Source organism: Bos indicus x Bos taurus, chromosome 29 (assembly GCF_003369695.1).
Source record: "Bos indicus x Bos taurus breed Angus x Brahman F1 hybrid chromosome 29, Bos_hybrid_MaternalHap_v2.0, whole genome shotgun sequence".
NCBI lineage: Eukaryota > Metazoa > Chordata > Mammalia > Artiodactyla > Bovidae > Bos > Bos indicus x Bos taurus.
The window spans coordinates 25382163-25399395 of NC_040104.1; the positions used below are offsets into that span (position 1 = coordinate 25382163).

At 37.7% G+C, this 17233-nt stretch overlaps 1 protein-coding gene across 2 annotated transcripts in view; it reads left to right on the forward strand.

Moving 5' to 3' along the window:
* ZDHHC13 (zinc finger DHHC-type containing 13) overlaps positions 1–17233 on the forward strand; it is a 51100-nt gene that overhangs the window by 17928 nt on the left and 15939 nt on the right. For both annotated transcript variants that reach the window (XM_027531654.1, XM_027531655.1), the window contains exons 4-10: positions 1393–1470; positions 2641–2785; positions 4190–4254; positions 5612–5774; positions 6173–6298; positions 9579–9712; positions 13020–13120. In XM_027531654.1, the coding sequence (XP_027387455.1) occupies positions 1393–1470; positions 2641–2785; positions 4190–4254; positions 5612–5774; positions 6173–6298; positions 9579–9712; positions 13020–13120 (812 nt within the window). The remainder of the gene's footprint in view (positions 1–1392; positions 1471–2640; positions 2786–4189; positions 4255–5611; positions 5775–6172; positions 6299–9578; positions 9713–13019; positions 13121–17233) is intronic.

The following is a 17233-nucleotide window of genomic DNA, read 5'->3' on the forward strand; positions in this document are numbered from 1 at the left end:
GATCATAAAGAAGGCTGAGCGCCCAAGAACTGATGCTTTTGAACTGTGGTGCTGGAGAAGACTCTTGAGAGTCCCTTGGAGTGCAAGGAGATCCAACCAGTCCATTTTTAAGGAAATCAACCCTGAATATTCATTGGAAGGACTGGTGCTGAAGCTGAAACTCCAGTACTTTGGCCACCTGATGTGAAGAACTGACTCAGTGGAAAAGACCCTGATGCTGGTTAAGATTGAAGGCAGGAGGAGAATGGGATGACAGAGGATGAGATGTTTGGATGGTATCACTGACTCAATGGACATGAGTTTGAATAAGCTCCAGGAGCTGGTGAAGGACAAGGAAACCTGGTGTGCTGCAGTCCATGGGGTCACACAGAGTAGGACATGATTGAGTGACAGCATAACAACATGTTTTTCACAATAGAACAGATAGTTTCACCAAGTTTAAAAGAATCACTGAAATTGTTACATTGTAATAATGCTAGGAGGAATGGATGGGTAGGGGAATAATTTAACAGCAAAATTAAATATGGAATACATTTCAGATTAGGCATGTATTAGATTGTATAAAATTATTCCCCTACATAAAGCACTACTGTGGGTTTTTTTTTAATATCTTAGCATGTAAAATGTGTATGTATACATGAATGTGTATATGTTTTGTATTATACACATTTAAAATCCTGTGGTTTAGGAAAGTAAAAATATACTAAAGGTTAGAATAAGGAGATATACTCACAGCCATACTCCTTTTCTGTGGAAATAAACTGGTGTATTGTTTAGATAATGTATATGAAGCACAACTTTGAAATAATGAGACTAATTCCTGTAAGCCACAGAAGAAAATAAGTCTCTTTACCTTATAGTTTCACTTTATACAATGTATCCCATCAATACCTCCAAAATAGAGAGTGAAATGCTCAAAATGTCTAACTTTTCTGGAAGAATTTTGAGTTATTTTTTTGCTACCTACTTTTAGCATCATTATTTCCACATAGTAACTCTAACTTTAAGCTGTTAGTTGTGACATGGTTTCACCTTTCTTCTTGCAAGTTAAGTAGAACATCTGTAATAGAAACCTTTTAAATATAAACCATTTCAAGAGTTTTGTGGTTAGAATAAGCAGAGAGTAGTTATTATGTGTTCAGTGTATAGTTGTAAAGGAATACTCATGACAGCAGGAGTAATCACTTACATGATGAGAATATTTCACCAGGGATCTGTTTGATGCTTTTATGTGAATCTTTCCGACTTCTGCAGATCTGAGTGTTTTAGAGAGGGGCATTATTATAATTTCTGTTTTCGAATACTTTTATTACTAAGAAAAATGGATATTTTCTTTCTTAGTATGAATTTTAAATTTTAAACCTTATTTTCACTTATGTCTGCTCTTAACAGGTTTTATATTTCAAAAGGCGCTGTGGTAGATCAGTTGGGTGGTGATTTAAATTCAACTCCTCTTCACTGGGCCATCAGGTAAAGGTTTCTTTAAATACTGAAATTGCTGTTCAGAATCAAAACTGACATATGTATTTTCTGAACATTAAAGACCAGCACTTTGCAATAGAATTTTCTGTGAAGATGGAAGTGTTTGTGCTGTCCAGTAAAGGAGCACCACTAGCCACATGTGAAATGTAAAGTGTGGCTAATGCCACTAAGGAATTGGGTTTTTAATTTTAGTAAATTTTAGCTAATTTGCATTTAAATAACTATATATGTCTAGTAGTTCATATTGGAATTGCAGTTACAGACTACTTGAAAGACTTTCTTTTGTTTTTACCCCTTCATTGAAAAAAAAAATACAGTTTTAAAGAGTTTCCATAGATGATGTTTTTGTGTTTAATTGAGGCCCAAACTAAATCAAAGTAAATATTTTTAATATTTGATCACATGGACAAATGTGGTAGTTTAGTGAGTGTAAACTCCATCAGTTCTTTTCCCTGGTATGTACTGGCATCTGAAGCTGAAGTTAGTAAGTGTCTATTTGGATACTTAGCAACTTCTTCATCTTTCATTTTAACTCCATGCTCTCTGATCAGTGAAATTGATACGAACCTGAAAGTGAAGTGGATAATTGTTCATTTAAGGCAAGAAGTTGAATCTTTTCTCTGGAGTCGAGAATTTTGAAGAATCTGGGGTTAGCTCATCCCCTTAAGCTACAGTGCTTTACATAGAAATGAGCTGTATTCAAAGAGAAATATGTAGTTCCTAAGAACAGTATTATCACCTGTGGTCTGGGAATTGTTACCCTTCATTCAGCATACCTGTTTCATGATTGTTTTTTGTTTTTAAAATAACAATGGCAAAGTCCAAGTGATTTTTAATTTCCATTTTTATTGTTAGTTATGTAAAATTATTTATACATGGTAGTAGTCTTACACATAAGATTTAAGGTAGATTGGGAGGTTATTATTAATAAGCTTATTACCTGCACTTAAGAAGAACTGTCCAGATAGTTCTGAGTTTCGAATGTCTACGTAAAAGATATTTAGAGAAGCTCCAGTGTTTTAAAAATCTGTGCACTGTTAAGAAATACTCTTTATATCTAACCACAGTCCCTCATGTCTTAGAAATATTAGTTTCTCCCTGAATTTTTCTCTTTTGCACTATAGAGTACAGTATAATTTTTGTTCTCTCTTTTTCCAGACAAGGTCATTTACCTATGGTCATATTATTACTGCAGTATGGTGCAGACCCCGCTCTCATTGATGGAGAGGGATTCTGCGGCATCCACCTGGCAGTGTTATTTCAGCACATGCCCATTATAGCATATCTCATCTCTAAAGGACAGGTATGTTTTGAGACGTATTTTGTATTGCAGCTGTTGTAAATCTGAAAGGACTCAGAGGATCGTTAGTAATAGTCCTCATTTTTAAGGTATAAAAATCATTTTTACAGATACCTGAATGTTCAAATACTAGCCTCAGTAAGTCTAGCTATTGAATACTTCTTTTCCAGCTTCATTGGAGCAAAAAGGATAGGTCATTTAGCTCAGTAACATATAATAGTTGTTTCTGAAACTTGTAAGCTTATAATAGTTTTTCATGTAATCCCAGTAATTTGCAGAGTTTTTCAAAAACATGACTTTAAAGCCTGTATTTTTCTTTTGGTTGAATGTGGAAATGGTAGTCAGATCACTAAATTAACCCATCATTTGCTTTCATTGAGTCCAAGTGGAGACCAGTTTGAATGTGTGTTTCTTATTGTTCCCTGAAGTAATCCCATGAAAAATGACTTGCCTTAAGAGACATTCATTTGTGGCACTGGTTAAATTATGGGTTGTTGGCAGTGGGAGTTTCACTGTCAGTTCTGCTTGCCTGGGATATGCTTTCTGATAACAACTAGTTTAGATATCAGTAGTTTCGTGTAGCAGGCATGGAAACATGTTTGCACAAATGCTGTTGGAATGACAGTATTCTCTTTAAATAAGCACTTTCTGTTAGACTTAGCAATTCAAGTAGAATAATTATAACCTCTTGGTTCTCATTTTGGAAACTATATGAAGAGTCATCTTTTCTACTTCACTTTGGGTTTCTTCCTCCAAGGCCTGTAAGAATATTCAGTCACTGACTTTTTTGGGGGGTTGGGGGCCCTTGGTTGAGGTATTATATACCTCAACTCTGGACCCATTTTTTTTTTAAGTGGACCGTATCTTCTTGGACTATGATTTCCTTTTTATTTCCTGTATTCTCAAAAATAGAAAAGAATTTTTCATGTTTTACTCTTTGAAACATAGTAAATCCAAAAATACAATATACTTTGTATTCTTGCTTCAGAAGGTAGAGTTCACTCTTACTGAAAGTGTTTAAGTAGAGACTGGATGATTTTGTCCAAGAGGTGATAGTTTGAATTAATGTGTCAGTTAAAGTCTAAACTAGATAACTTCTAAGGTCTCTACTGTCTCATATTTGATGGTGATTATCAACATTTTTTTGTCCCTTAGTCTTCTTCCATTCACAACATACAACACTTGAAATCATATATTCAGATTTTTCCCTTTAAAAATATTTTGTAGCAATCAGTGGATTTTTACCCTATTGATGTAAAACAGAACACTAGTTTATTCAAGTGATATTTGAACACTTGTAGACACACTGGTGGTGTTGAATGTATTAAAGGGATACTTCTACTAAGAGAGAAAACAGTAACTTACCTGTGTTTACAGTTAGGCTGATCAACTCTTCTTTTTTAACAGAGTGTGAATACGATAGATGTAAATGGGCAGACACCACTCATGTTATCAGCTAACAAAGTACTTGGGTAAGTAAGTTTAATTGAATTGCCTTATTCTGACTCTTGATTCCAGCAGTTTAAGTATCTTATTCTATGTGAGGTGACAAAACATTCTGAAGAAAGTAAGATTTTCCGTCTTGTGACTGTGACATGCTCTTTTAATGTAGTTGTAGTTAGAAAAGCAGCATTGAAATAAGTTTTCTCTTTTCTGATAGCTTTGGGGAAAAATTTGAAAGCTACTAATAAGAAAAGAATTTCCTTACAGAACACCTGGAGATTCCAGAGCATATACTTATTAACAGAATTTGCATTTCTTAGTTTACGTTTCTCGAGAACGGCTACAGGTTTAAATGCTCCCATAATTTGAAATCCATATGATAAATATGCATTTCAAAAAACAATAAGTTTGAGGGTTCTCTGATATTGTTGACAACTCTGAAAATATTAATTGCAGTTGATGAAAATTGCACTTAAGAAAATAGCACGTTTGTTAGGTTCATATCAGTTACTTACGTATTTAAGTTTTTGTGTGTTTTATCATTACTGCTTGTGATTATTGGTCACCACGTTGTCCAACTTCTGTTATTCTTCTGTTCAAATCCGTGCTACGCTTGGTCCTTTGTCAGTTTTGTTTCCAGTGTTGTACTTAGTTTCTGAGTCTGCTTTTACTCAGGATGTTGCTCCTAGGAACTGAGTTAGTTCTGATGCTATTTCCTTTTAGTTCCTAGAGTGATAGGGCTCAAATTTGGGGTAGAATTTTGTCAAAAAGCATTTTGTCATCTTTGCTAGTAACTCTCAGGTCATGTATAATGTTTAAAAATCTTGAATAGAATGAGTAAAATAGATTATTATTTTATTAAAGGAATCTTTTGAGTAGTCATGAATGAAGTAAAGGTCTTGAAGATGAAGTAAAAAATATTTCATTAAATTCTGCTTTCAAGTCCATAACTTTCTATGGTAAATAATTTAGGGCATTTTTATACCACTTTATGTAATAAGTGGTTGGAGGGAGAATGTGAAGTTAGCTTTTGGTTTATCTACATAGCATTTAACGTTGGCCAAAGTTAAAAAAAAAAAAACAAAAACGTTAACCATTAAATCAGCAGCATGAAAATAAAAATTTGAAAAACAAAAGCAATTATTCCATTGTATTGATATTAAAATTACATTATGTAGCAGACAATTAATACATTTCTCTTGGGGCAGCAACTTGGGCCTCACCAGTATTAGCACCTAGAATAAAACTCTGCACAGAGAACTTCTGCAGTTTTCAGAATACTTACTGATTGGTTCATTGATACATTATCAAACAGGTTCATTATTTACATTTACCCTTCAAATCATTCTAATAAATGATCCTTGGTGTTTTATTGTTTTGAGACAGGCCAGAACCAACTGGATTTCTTTTAAAGTTTAATCCTTCTCTCAATATAGTTGATAAAATACATCAAAACACTCCACTCCACTGGGCGGTTGCAGCAGGAAATGTTAATGCTGTTGATAAGCTCTTGGAAGCTGGTTCTAGCCTGGATGTCCGAAATGTTAAGGTATGGCCAGGTGTTTATCTCTCTTAGTTTATTATGTCTTCAGTTACCACAAGATACATAGAAACAATAATAGTTGGCTACCCTTGGAATAAATACATTGAATCTATGATTCTTGTGAGTTTGTAAAACTTGTTTAGCATTGGGACTTCCCTGGTGGCTCAGTGGCTAAGATTCCACGCTCCCAATGCAGGGAGCCTGGGTTCAATCCCTGGTCAGGGAACTAGGCCCCACATACCCCAACTAAGAGTTCACATACCACAGCTATAAAAGATCCTGCATGTGCAACTAAAGATCACACGTGCTGCAACCAAGACTCAGCCAAATAAATAAATATTAAAAAAAAGTTTAGTACCTATGCTGTATCAAAAATGAAATTGAACTGTTTCTTTCTTTTTTAGGGAGAAACCCCTCTTGACATGGCCCTGCAGAACAAAAATCGGCTCATTATTCACATGCTAAAAACGGAGGCCAAAACTCGAGCCAACAAAAATTTCAGACTTTGGAGATGGCTGCAGAAATGCGAGGTATTTTCATACAGGGCCTATCCTGTGGGCTCTTTGTCCATTTGTTTTCATGTTTGAAGTCATCAGGGAGAACCAAAGAGTTGGCCTACTGCTGCATTGTATCTGCCAATTGTATCTTTCCCATACATCCTGTAACCCAAAGTTGGAAATTTGGCACTTTTACTGGCAATTTATTGTTGGTTCTCAGCTAGATGGCTCAACAGCTCCATGTTACCTTTTGAATACCATAGCATACTTCACTTTTCACTTTCATGCATTGGAGAAGGAAATGGCAGCCCACTCCAGTGTTCTTGCCTGGAGAATCCCAGGGATGGCGGAGCCTGGTGGGCTGCCGTCTATGAGGTCGCTCAGAGTCGGACACGACTGAAGCGACTTAGCAGCAGCAGCATACTTCCACGTTTATTTCATGAGTGAATTGAAACACAAATAGTTTAGATTCTTAGAGACGCAAAAGGAAGAATCCTTGTTGCAAGGAATTTTATAGGGAGTTATTCTTAAAGAACTTGTTCCTATTAAAATTTTTTTCAAAGGGGAAATAACATTCAAAACATTTTCTTAGAATCAGGAGGAGTTAAACTTAAAAAATGACAATGTTGCAAGCTTCAGGCGTATGATGTCACTTCATAAAATTAAAAGCATCCAGAATTTTGAGAGATGAAACCCAACCTTTATTCTTTTTTTTTTTTAACTTGGCAGTTCTTCTGAGTGGTGGTCTTCTAAAGTTAAAAGTGAACAACAACAACAAAAAAGTGAATGGAATGATAGAAAAAATGAGAACGGTCAGCTTGCTCTTAGGTCCAGCAAAATCTAAGTTGTAATAGAGAATGTATTATTAAAATGGATATTGGATTGATTTTACTGTTTAACATCTTCACATACAATAGCGTTGTCTTCAGACTGTGTGGAATACCTTCGGATTCTAGATTAACAGGCATGAGATTTCTATGCAGAGGATCCCCACGAAATCTACACCAATTTTGCATTTAAGTATGGGAAGGGAGAAAAAAAGAAATAACAGTTACTTCTAGTCTCCTTTGCCATCTCCTCTGCTCCCTCCCCTGCTTTATTAGTAGAGTGTCCCAGGGTTTTGTCCTTGGGCCTCTATTCTATCTATTCATTCCCTTGGTAGTTTCCCTTCCATGGCTTTAAATGCTGTCTATATGTTGACAACACCCAAATGTATCTCTAGTTCAGACCTATCCAGTTACCTACTTGATTTATCCATTCACCATCCAAAAGGCATTGTCAGTATAACATCCAAAACTGAGCTCCTGATCTCTCCTACCCCTTGCTCCCAACTATTCTGTCCAGAGCTTCCCCATCTCAGCAGGTGGCAACTTACTCTCCAGTTACCTTTGCCTCTTTGTCATACTGCATATCCAGTCCATCAGAAAAACATATTGGCTAGTTCTGCCCTCAGTGTATATCCGGCATCTGACCTTTCTCACCACTTTACCATGACACTGGGGTCCAGCAAGATGAATTCCTGCAGCTCTCTGACATTTTCCTGCCTCCACTCACCTCTAGTCTCTTCTCAGTAGAGCAGTCAGATGAATCTTACAATGTAAGTCAAATCCTATCATTTATCTGCTCAGAATCCTGTGATGTTTCCCTCTTTCTCCCAGAATAAAAGCCAAAAACCTTAGAACAGACAAGTGTACTAAGTGAATATTAGAGTATAGAGAAAGCTTCCATTTAGCTTTCTCTATACTCTAAAATTCACTTAGTATGTTTGTCTGTCTTCCCCTGCTAGAATTTAGGCTTCGTGAGAGGAAGACTTTAAATTCATTGATGTGTTCCCAAGTGCCTAGAACAGTGCCTAGCATATGATGTACACTGGAATATTTGTTGAACAAGGAAATAGTGTGGCTCATCCATGAGTGTTGTATCTGCGATTAAAAGTGTGAGATTCACATTTAATTATTATTTCTGTTCTGAAATTATATTGCATGTAGATTCTAAGTTTACCTTTTAAAAAAACAACCCTAGACTTGCTCATTTTGTGTTATCATGCAAATTAGAATTGGAAGCATATTAAAGATTTCCTGTCATTTGAAATTGACTTCCCTGGTAGCTCAGAGATTAAAGCGTCTGCCCGCAATGTGGGAGACCTGGGTTCGATCCCTGGGTCTGGAAGATCCCCTAGAGAAGGAAATGGCAACCCACTCCAGTATTCTTGCCTGGAGAATCCCATGGATGGAAGAGTCTGGTGGGCTACAGTCCACAGTGTCGCAAAGAATCAGACAATCATTTGAAGTTAGCCATTCTCAGAATGTGGTTTAGAGGTATAAAGATTGTAGAAGATAGAGCAGAATATAAAGGTCATGCATACTGGAGTTAAGGGACCACACTGCACAGATGTGGCGTCCGGCTTTAATACAGACAGCCACAGTGTTGCTTCCTTCTTTTAACTTTGTGGAATAAACTCATATTATTAGCATCCTGAGGATGTGTTTCAGACTTTGACCTCCATGTGACATATGACACTGAGAATCTACTCTTCTTGAAAGTCCCTTCCCTTGCTTGACTGGAACATTTCTTCTGGTTCTCATCCTGCCTTTCTGGTATTACCGGTCATACTTCCTTACTCACATTTTGGGACTTAGCTTTTTTCCCCTTGAGTGTTTCTGTTGGCCAAGCTTCTGCCCTATTCACCTGCACACAGTCCTCAGGATGCTTTTCATTCCTGTCTTTCCAGTCGGTGTACTGATTAAAGACTAAGTTTTGACCTGTATGGTAGATCTGCTTTTCTGACTGACCCTGGCTATCTCCTAGATGTCTGTAATTCCACATGCCCTAAATGAAAGTCATCTTTTCTGCAGACTTGTTCCTTCTGACCTTCTTTATAAGGGCATGGCACCATGCAGTGCCCAGATTAGAACTCTTGTACTTTCTTCGTTGAGTCTTGGGTATACTGATTTTTGTGTGGTCTTTTTGTCCTGCTTTATGCCTTCTGGCATATAATACTGTTTGAAAGAAATCATTTTTTAAATGTCAGCTATCACTAACATGTTTCTAGAACATCAACATTTCTTGAAGTGGAATACAGCAAAACTAAACATGTTTAAGCAACATTTTATTAATGCAAGATTTAAAAGATTGCTTTCAAGATTTGTAATTTCTTAAAGTTCAGATTTATCTATCAGCAATTTTGAAGAAAAACTGTTGTGCTGTTATATTAACTTGCTATATATTTAGGAAATAGTTTTGCTTTTGAACTATTATTAGGTGCTTAGGAGGTAAAATCCATTAAGTTCTAAAATTCTGAATCTCTTAATAGGTCTTCCTGCTGCTGCTCCTTTCTGTGATTACCATGTGGGCTGTTGGATACATATTGGACTTCGATTCAGATTCTTGGCTTTTAAAAGGATTTCTTTTAATAATATTGTTTTTTCTGACATCTTTGTTTCCAAGGTGTGTATTAGTTTTTGCAAAGCCGGTTATTGCCCTTCCAATTTGAGTACTCGTTTTTTACTGTTATTAGTTGGAGCCACAGATTTTTATTGAGCTATGAATGTTACTTATCACATAGAATGATCCTCAAGGTGGGAGGGCAGGGCTTTGGTGGTATATGATTTGACTGAAAGCAAATCGGTCAATCCAATAATTTAATTATATTGACAATTGGTAGAAAATAAATATCCTAGCTCACTTTTTTTCCCTGGGTCACTTTTTGAATTGTTAATGAATAATGGGAAGATTTTTGTGACTATTTTGCATCTTGAAGCATTTTTCCCATTTTTTGGAAATTGTTTTTTTTTCTATTCTAAATCTAAATTCATTTTAGGCTAGTTTTTAGCTCATAATGTTTTTTAGGTAAGAAACAACCTAAGTAAATCATAGGAAATTATAAAATAGTAACTATGGTATAGTTCTATTTTTAATAATATATTCATACATTTTATATATATATACATATATACATTTTATATATTTACATATTTATATGTAATACACATAGGTATGTATATACATTGTATACAATGTATGTATATACATTTTATATATTTACATTTATATATGTGTATATATTTACATTATACATCTGTATACATTATATATATATGTATATATACGTCTATATATATACACATACACACACGTATATATATGTAGTGGCTAGTTAAGAGTCAGATTGCCCGGGTTCAAGTCACGCTTTACCACATGACAGTCTGACCTTGAGCAAGTTGGTTTACCTTGCTGTGCCTCGATTTCTTCATCTCTAACATGAGGATGATGTTTATGACCTGCCTTGTGGTTAATACAAATGTAAAGGTTAAAACCATTACTGATGCCCAGTACTCAGTACCCCAGCGCTGCTTTTCGTCTCCCTTTCCCAGCAGAGCGGCATGCAGTTTCTACATGAAGAATGGGTCCCGTCCTCAGATTACTGCCCCCGCTGTTCTTCGCTGCTCCTCACCCCCACACCCAGTGCCCTCCCAGGCCCTCTCTGCCCTGTCCCACTTGGTCTGCTCACACCCTCTCCTCCACTGGCTCCTTAGGCCAGGCCACCTCACTGATCTTCTGACTCCAGCTCTTATCCCACTGTAGTTCCTCCTCACTCAGCAATCAAGGGTGGGCTTTTAAAAAAGCAAACCAGTTTCTGTCTTCTCTCCCTGCATAAAGCCCTCCCGTGGCTTCTCCTTGTCCTCAGAATGACATCCAGACTCCTTGCCTGTGAGGTGCTATGTAGTCACCCCTTCCCCTCTGGCATTATCGCTTACTTTCACTGCCCTCCAGCCTTCTTTCTGTTTCTAGAACATAGGAAGCTCATACCCACCTGGGGCCTTGGCTCTTGCTTGTGTGTCTGTCTGCAGGGCTCTGCTCTGTACCACATTGTTACGTAGCGGGAGACGTCTCATGGACCTCAGCTCCCAGCATCCCCTCCTCAGCCAAGCCGTGTCTGACTGGCTCTGCTGTATCCTCCCCCATGGCACTTAATTACTATTTCCTGGAATGTAAGGCCCATACAAGCAGGACACTTGTCTCTCTTCAGTGTTTTCAATCACTGAAGGAAAGGAAAATGTAACGATGATGATCTATAAGAGAGAATCTAAAAGAAAGTGTGTGTTGCTGTCTTCAGGGTGTGATTATGAGTGTTCCTATGTCCTTTGTCTGCTTACCAGCATTTTGTGGAATAAGCATGAGTTGCTTTTGTTATTTAAAAAAAAAAAAAGCATTAGCGGAATTTTACCACTTAGTCATTCAAGAACAGGACAGTAGGCTGGAAATGAATTTTAAAGCTTTTAAAGCTCAAATTTCTGAAAAATAGTAAAATGCCTGAAATTGCCTGCTATGCAGAAAATTTGTAAGTTAGAGATATTCATTGATTTTCCACTAATTGGATTGACTTGGTTTTCAAATAAATTTTAAGCCAAATTGCAGTCACATTTTTTCTTTTTTCCAGAGAGAAAGCAAAGGCTGGCACAATATCTACTCACCTAGGATAGGGGCATTTGAGACTTTGTTTTAATAGAAACTCATGTTATAAAATTTTTATATGGAAACTTTGTGAGTTGAGGGCTTCATGTGCTTATGAAGTCCATAGGCTTAGCATACGGACACTGTTCAAATGGGAGACAAATGCATATGGCAGCTTTGTCCGTTCTACTTTTATTTCTTCCACTTTTCAGAGTCCCAGTTTCACGGAGTAAGCAGCTATAAACTTCCACTATTACTGGCTCCACAGGAGGTTGTTTGTTGATCCAGGCTGCTGTGTGATACCTGTCAGTAGACAGGTCGTGGTAGCAGGCTGTTACAAATAAGATAGTTCACTGCACCACTTAATTAGGTCAAACAAATTTTGCTGCAGACAAGCCATGCCGTGAAGGATGTGTGGGCTTCAGTTGGCCTATTCTGGCAGCATACTGGGGGCCTGAGGTTTGGGATCTTTACTTGTTGCCAAGTGTTATTTTATCATAGTTGAGCTTAGGATCTTGATAGCTTTTTAAAAACCCTTTAATATGTGTGTTCAATCATTGTTGTTTTATGATATAAATTTTAAAATAGATCTAGGTAAACTATATTCATGCATACATTTACTGTATTGAGTATTTAATGTAAAAGATTTTTTTTCTTTTGAAACTATAATAATAAACATTTGAGTAAGTTTTATGTGGACTGCCATGTTGCTTGTGATCCAAGCAAGATGGTTGGGGTTTGATGACGAGAGCCACCGATAACCTGTATGTACCTTTTTATGTTATGTGTCTGCTTCGCAAGCTGATTGTAGGATAAAAATGCTCAAGGTTGTGTGCCTCCGTGTGTTTCAAAAATACACTGCTTGCTTCACATTTAGCTTGTTAAATGTAAAGATGAGTCTCCAGGGATTTAAATTTTTGCATTTTGAAAATAGAACGTGTATTTGAAAATACAACATGCCAAAAATACAAATATGTATTTCAATAGAAATGAAAAAGATTAATTGAAAATATAATGTTATTGGGAGTAAAATAACGTGCAAGTTAGTTACAGGAACTAGAACATTCACTTTTTGAGAGTCCCAGTGTTTCCGTTTTCTCACATGTAAAATGAAGCGATGATGGTGCGTGGCTCTTACCACGTGGAAAGTGGCACATGGCGCTTAGTGAAAGCTGTTGTTGTTATCTGAGGTCGTCTTTACTTTCACTGTTATTATTATTTAAGGGAATTTAGAAATGAGATGAATATGATTCATACTTACTTTCACTAATACCTTATGTTTATACTTTTTTTCTTTTAGGTTCTTGCTCGGGTACAAGAGCCTTATATACTTACCAACAGTCTTTCTGCTGAGTTCCATTTTTTGGATGTTTATGACTTGGTTCATCTTATTCTTTCCTGATATCCTTCAAGTTTACATTTAAATGCATATCTTGTTTAGCTTTTAAAAATGACTAAAATTTAGATACTAGATGAGATCCAGGGAATGCAAATCAAATTTATATTAGTTTAATGGTCCTGATTGAAGGTGTTTAATGTTGGAAATCTACTGAATTCTGGACATGCTCTCAGGGTACACTATGGAAGCAGCAGGTGTTTAGTATTAATTACACATAGGAAGGAAACAGTTTAACAATATATTAAAACAGTGAATGAATTATTTAGATCCATAAAAATTACTGTATTGCCTTGAGGTTCTCTTTAAGGTCAGATGGTTCTCTTAACTTGGTCAGCAGTTATAGTCGTTTAATAAATCTGGATACCAAGATTACCTGTATAGGTGGAATACTGAAGGAAATGTGTCCTCCTCAGCAGTGGTCAGTGCAGTGTTATTATCCAAGGCAGTGATTTTCAGTGCACAGTAAAAATAAATTTGTGTTGCCACCCAAAATATATGTGAGACAAAAGCACATCCTAATACTTGCTTTACTCTAATAGTTTTGTTTTTTATTCTATTTCCTTTTTAAAAAATGCGAGTCATAGGCCACTTAAATCTTTCATGACCTACTAGTGGATGGCAACTCATAGTTTAAAAAAATAACAACTCATCCAAGGGATTGGTTTATCACTTGAGGAGCAGGGCCCAGGCCAAATCCAGTCACCTGAAAGTGAGGATAGGGGTTGCTGCTGCTGCTGCCAAGTCGCTTCAGTTGTGTCCGACTCTGTGCGACCCCATAGATGGCAGCCCACCAGGCTCCCCCATCCCTGGGATTCTCCAGGCAAGAACACTGGAGTGGGTTGCCATTTCCTTCTCCAATGCATGAAAGTGAAAAGTGAAAGTGAAGTCGCTCAGTCGGGTCTGACTCTTAGCGACCCCATGGACTGCAGCCTACCAGGCTCCTCTGTCCATGGGATTTGCCAGGCAAGAGTATTGGAGTGGGTTTCCACTTTCATGCATTGGAGAAGGAAATGGCAACCCACTCCAGTGTTCTTGCCTGGAGAATCCCAGGGACGGGGGAGCCTGATTGCCTGCTGTCTGTGGGGTCGCACAGAGTCGAACACAACTGAAGCGACTTAGCAGCAGCCATTGCCTTGGATAGGGGTTGCTGCTGCTGCTGCTGCTAAGTCGTTTCAGTTGTGTCCAACTTAGTTAATAGCTATTTATAGCTCCCATTAGGAAGGAAGCGTTTTCTCCAGTTTTCAGAGTTCCCACCTCTTTCTAGGCTCCTTTCTCTTCCTCAAAGGGCCCTAGGAAGCTACTAAAAGCCTTGCTTTCCTTCCAGGCCAGGAAAAGGGATGTGGTGAATAGACGTGTACCTTTAAGCATATTCCTTTAACTCTGTTATTTCTCTTTCTGGGAGTGATACACTTGAAAAGAAAGAATACTGCTTATAAGAGAGATGCGTTCACTCAGTGTATTTTTTCATTGGAATAAATGTAAAGTGAGAGAGGCATATGAGTTCTGAGTGCATTTATCACCCTTCATTATAGCATGTTTTTACTTTAGTGATGCTCTTTATTTCTGAGCGTTATCTCTAGTACTTTTCAGATTCCTTTAAATAAATGGCATAGTATACCATGGGGGTCATTTTGACTTTTCAAAAGATCTTAGTGCATTAATTTTCATCTCAATTATTGATTTGAGGGCAGCTTTTTAAGCACTGGCCTTATGACCACCATTTAATAAAGGCTTGGGTGATATTATGTGATACAAAAATACTTTTATCACTTATAGAAGTCCCAAGGCTAGTAAATGTTTTGGTAATTGACGTGGTACTGAAAGGGCTGACTGATATTTTCATACACAGTGGAGTAAACATAGTTTAAAAATTGTGTTTCTTGATGACTTTTTAAAATGTGGGTAACTCATGCTCTTTCAGATTTTGCATCAAAAAAGTGTGGTAGTTTTTACATTGAATTATTTCAAATTTGCAGTGTCAGTATTAACAAAAATGTTACTCCATCATAGTTTGAAAACCTCAATTACAGAGGTATTTAGTTAGTACTCAGCTGAGTTTACTGCTGTTCAGTATTTGTGAAGATGTCATAACATGAGAAGGACTGATTTGATTTCCATAGCTGGACAGAATCTTAAAAGATGTTGGAGTTGACAGGAAGGTATTTTACTGACATGTACAGCATGAAGCCAGTTGTTCTAATAAGCACCCAGGCTGCTGCTGGTGGGTCCAGGTCAGTCAGTAGGTGGCGCCATCAGATCAGTGTTTTCCAAGCTGAATGCTAAATGCTATCTGAACTGCCTTCGGTGTGCACTGAGGTGCTGCCCTGAAAAGACCCATCCTGAAGGTGTGGACTAGTGTTGCCGTGTCTGGATTGCATGGGGCCTCCACTCCCACAGCCGCTTTGCCCATCATGGGAAGAGGGCCTGGAAACATTGTGGAAGGAGTGTGGTCTTTGGAATCAGACAGAATGAACTGGAGTTCTGGCTTTTTTTTTTTTTTTTTATTCTTACTAGTTATTATGTGAAGTGAAGTGAAAGTCATTCAGTTATGTCTGACTCTGGGACGCCATAGACTGTAGCCCACCAGGCTCCTCTATCCATAAAATTCTCCAGGCCAGAATACTGGAGTGTGTTACCATTCCCTTCTCCAGGGGATCTTCCCAACCCAGGGATCGAACCCAAGTCTTCCACACTGCAGGCTGATTCTTTGCCTGCTGAGCCACGGTACCATTGGGCAAATAATTTCACTGAATATCAGTTATCCTATAAATTAGGGATAACAGTACCAAGTTCATCAGGTGGTTACAAGTATTACTATGTTAGGATATCTGTAAAATGCTGACCATAGTCCCCATTCTGTAAATAATACCTATTATTTTATTATTATCAATTACTCTTAAGAACAAAATTGGTGTGGAAGATTATATGTTGGAATTTTAAGAGCAGCTCTAGGTTAGCTCTTGAGATGAACACTTTCTTTTAGTGCCTTTTGTGTGTACAGCGAGTGATATGTGGTGCCAGGTTTGAGAGGAGAGAAGGCGTTACTGCTGAGTTTGAAGGTAAGATTAAGATTCAGCAAAGAGATGGTGAACCACTGAACATGACGTTTGGGATTCCAGCTATAGCTGAGTTAAATTTAAGAGGGATAAATATGTGAAGTCCTAATACTGAGTTTCAGACAGTCAGCGTGATACAAGTGCACATCGTGATGAGAATGACACAGCTTCAGATCAAATGAAAAAGAGCCAGGAGCTTTGACTAGAAGCTGGGTATGTGTAGTGATGCGGCTTTCAAGGAAACCAGTGTATCGTCTAGTAGTATTAGGACGTGAGTGTCCAGGCAAAAGACATCAGCATCTCATGGTCCACTGCGCTAGTCAGGACACACCTGAGATGTGTTTGCTCTGTTTCACATTCTGTTCTTTCGAAAAGAGACAGTGGCAAACAGAGGAACACATGCAGGAAAGCGTGTTGTACGAGCAGTGATACTGCTGCTTATCCTGGAGGTGTAAGCTCTGCCTTCCAATTTCAAGTGCCTGAGAGTCTGTCATTTGGAAGCCAGTGCATTGTACAGAATGAGCACTCAATAAAAATGTTGGAAGCAGCCCCTGTAGCATCTGCCTGTAGGGCAACTGTAGTGTAGATCTACAGTGTAGATATAAAGGAGCTAAAGAACGAAAACCAGTTAATCCAAGTTATAGAACGGCAGATCTCAGATCCATGTTGAGAAATATTTTAGCTACAAAAGGGTCACAGGCTAACTGGGGAGGTTAAATTGTCTACAGATAACTATAATCCAGGGCTGAGTGCCATAGAATTAACATTTCTTGGGTTTAGGGAAGGGAGAGAATCCTTTTCCACAGGGAAAGACCTCAAGTGAAAGGAAGGCTATAAAGTCTTGAAGGCAGTTAGGACTTGGACATCCTAAAAGTATGATTTTAGAAGTAAATGGGCAAAGTGGGGAGCACTTGAGAGCAGTGAGCCATACAGAGCAAGCGCATGGGAACAAGGAATGCTTGGCTTTTATGTGAGGGAATATAGTGAAGGGATCTGTTTATTTGGAAGGAGAGAATCCATCAATTTCTGCAGGATTTGTTTTAAAGATTATTCGGAACA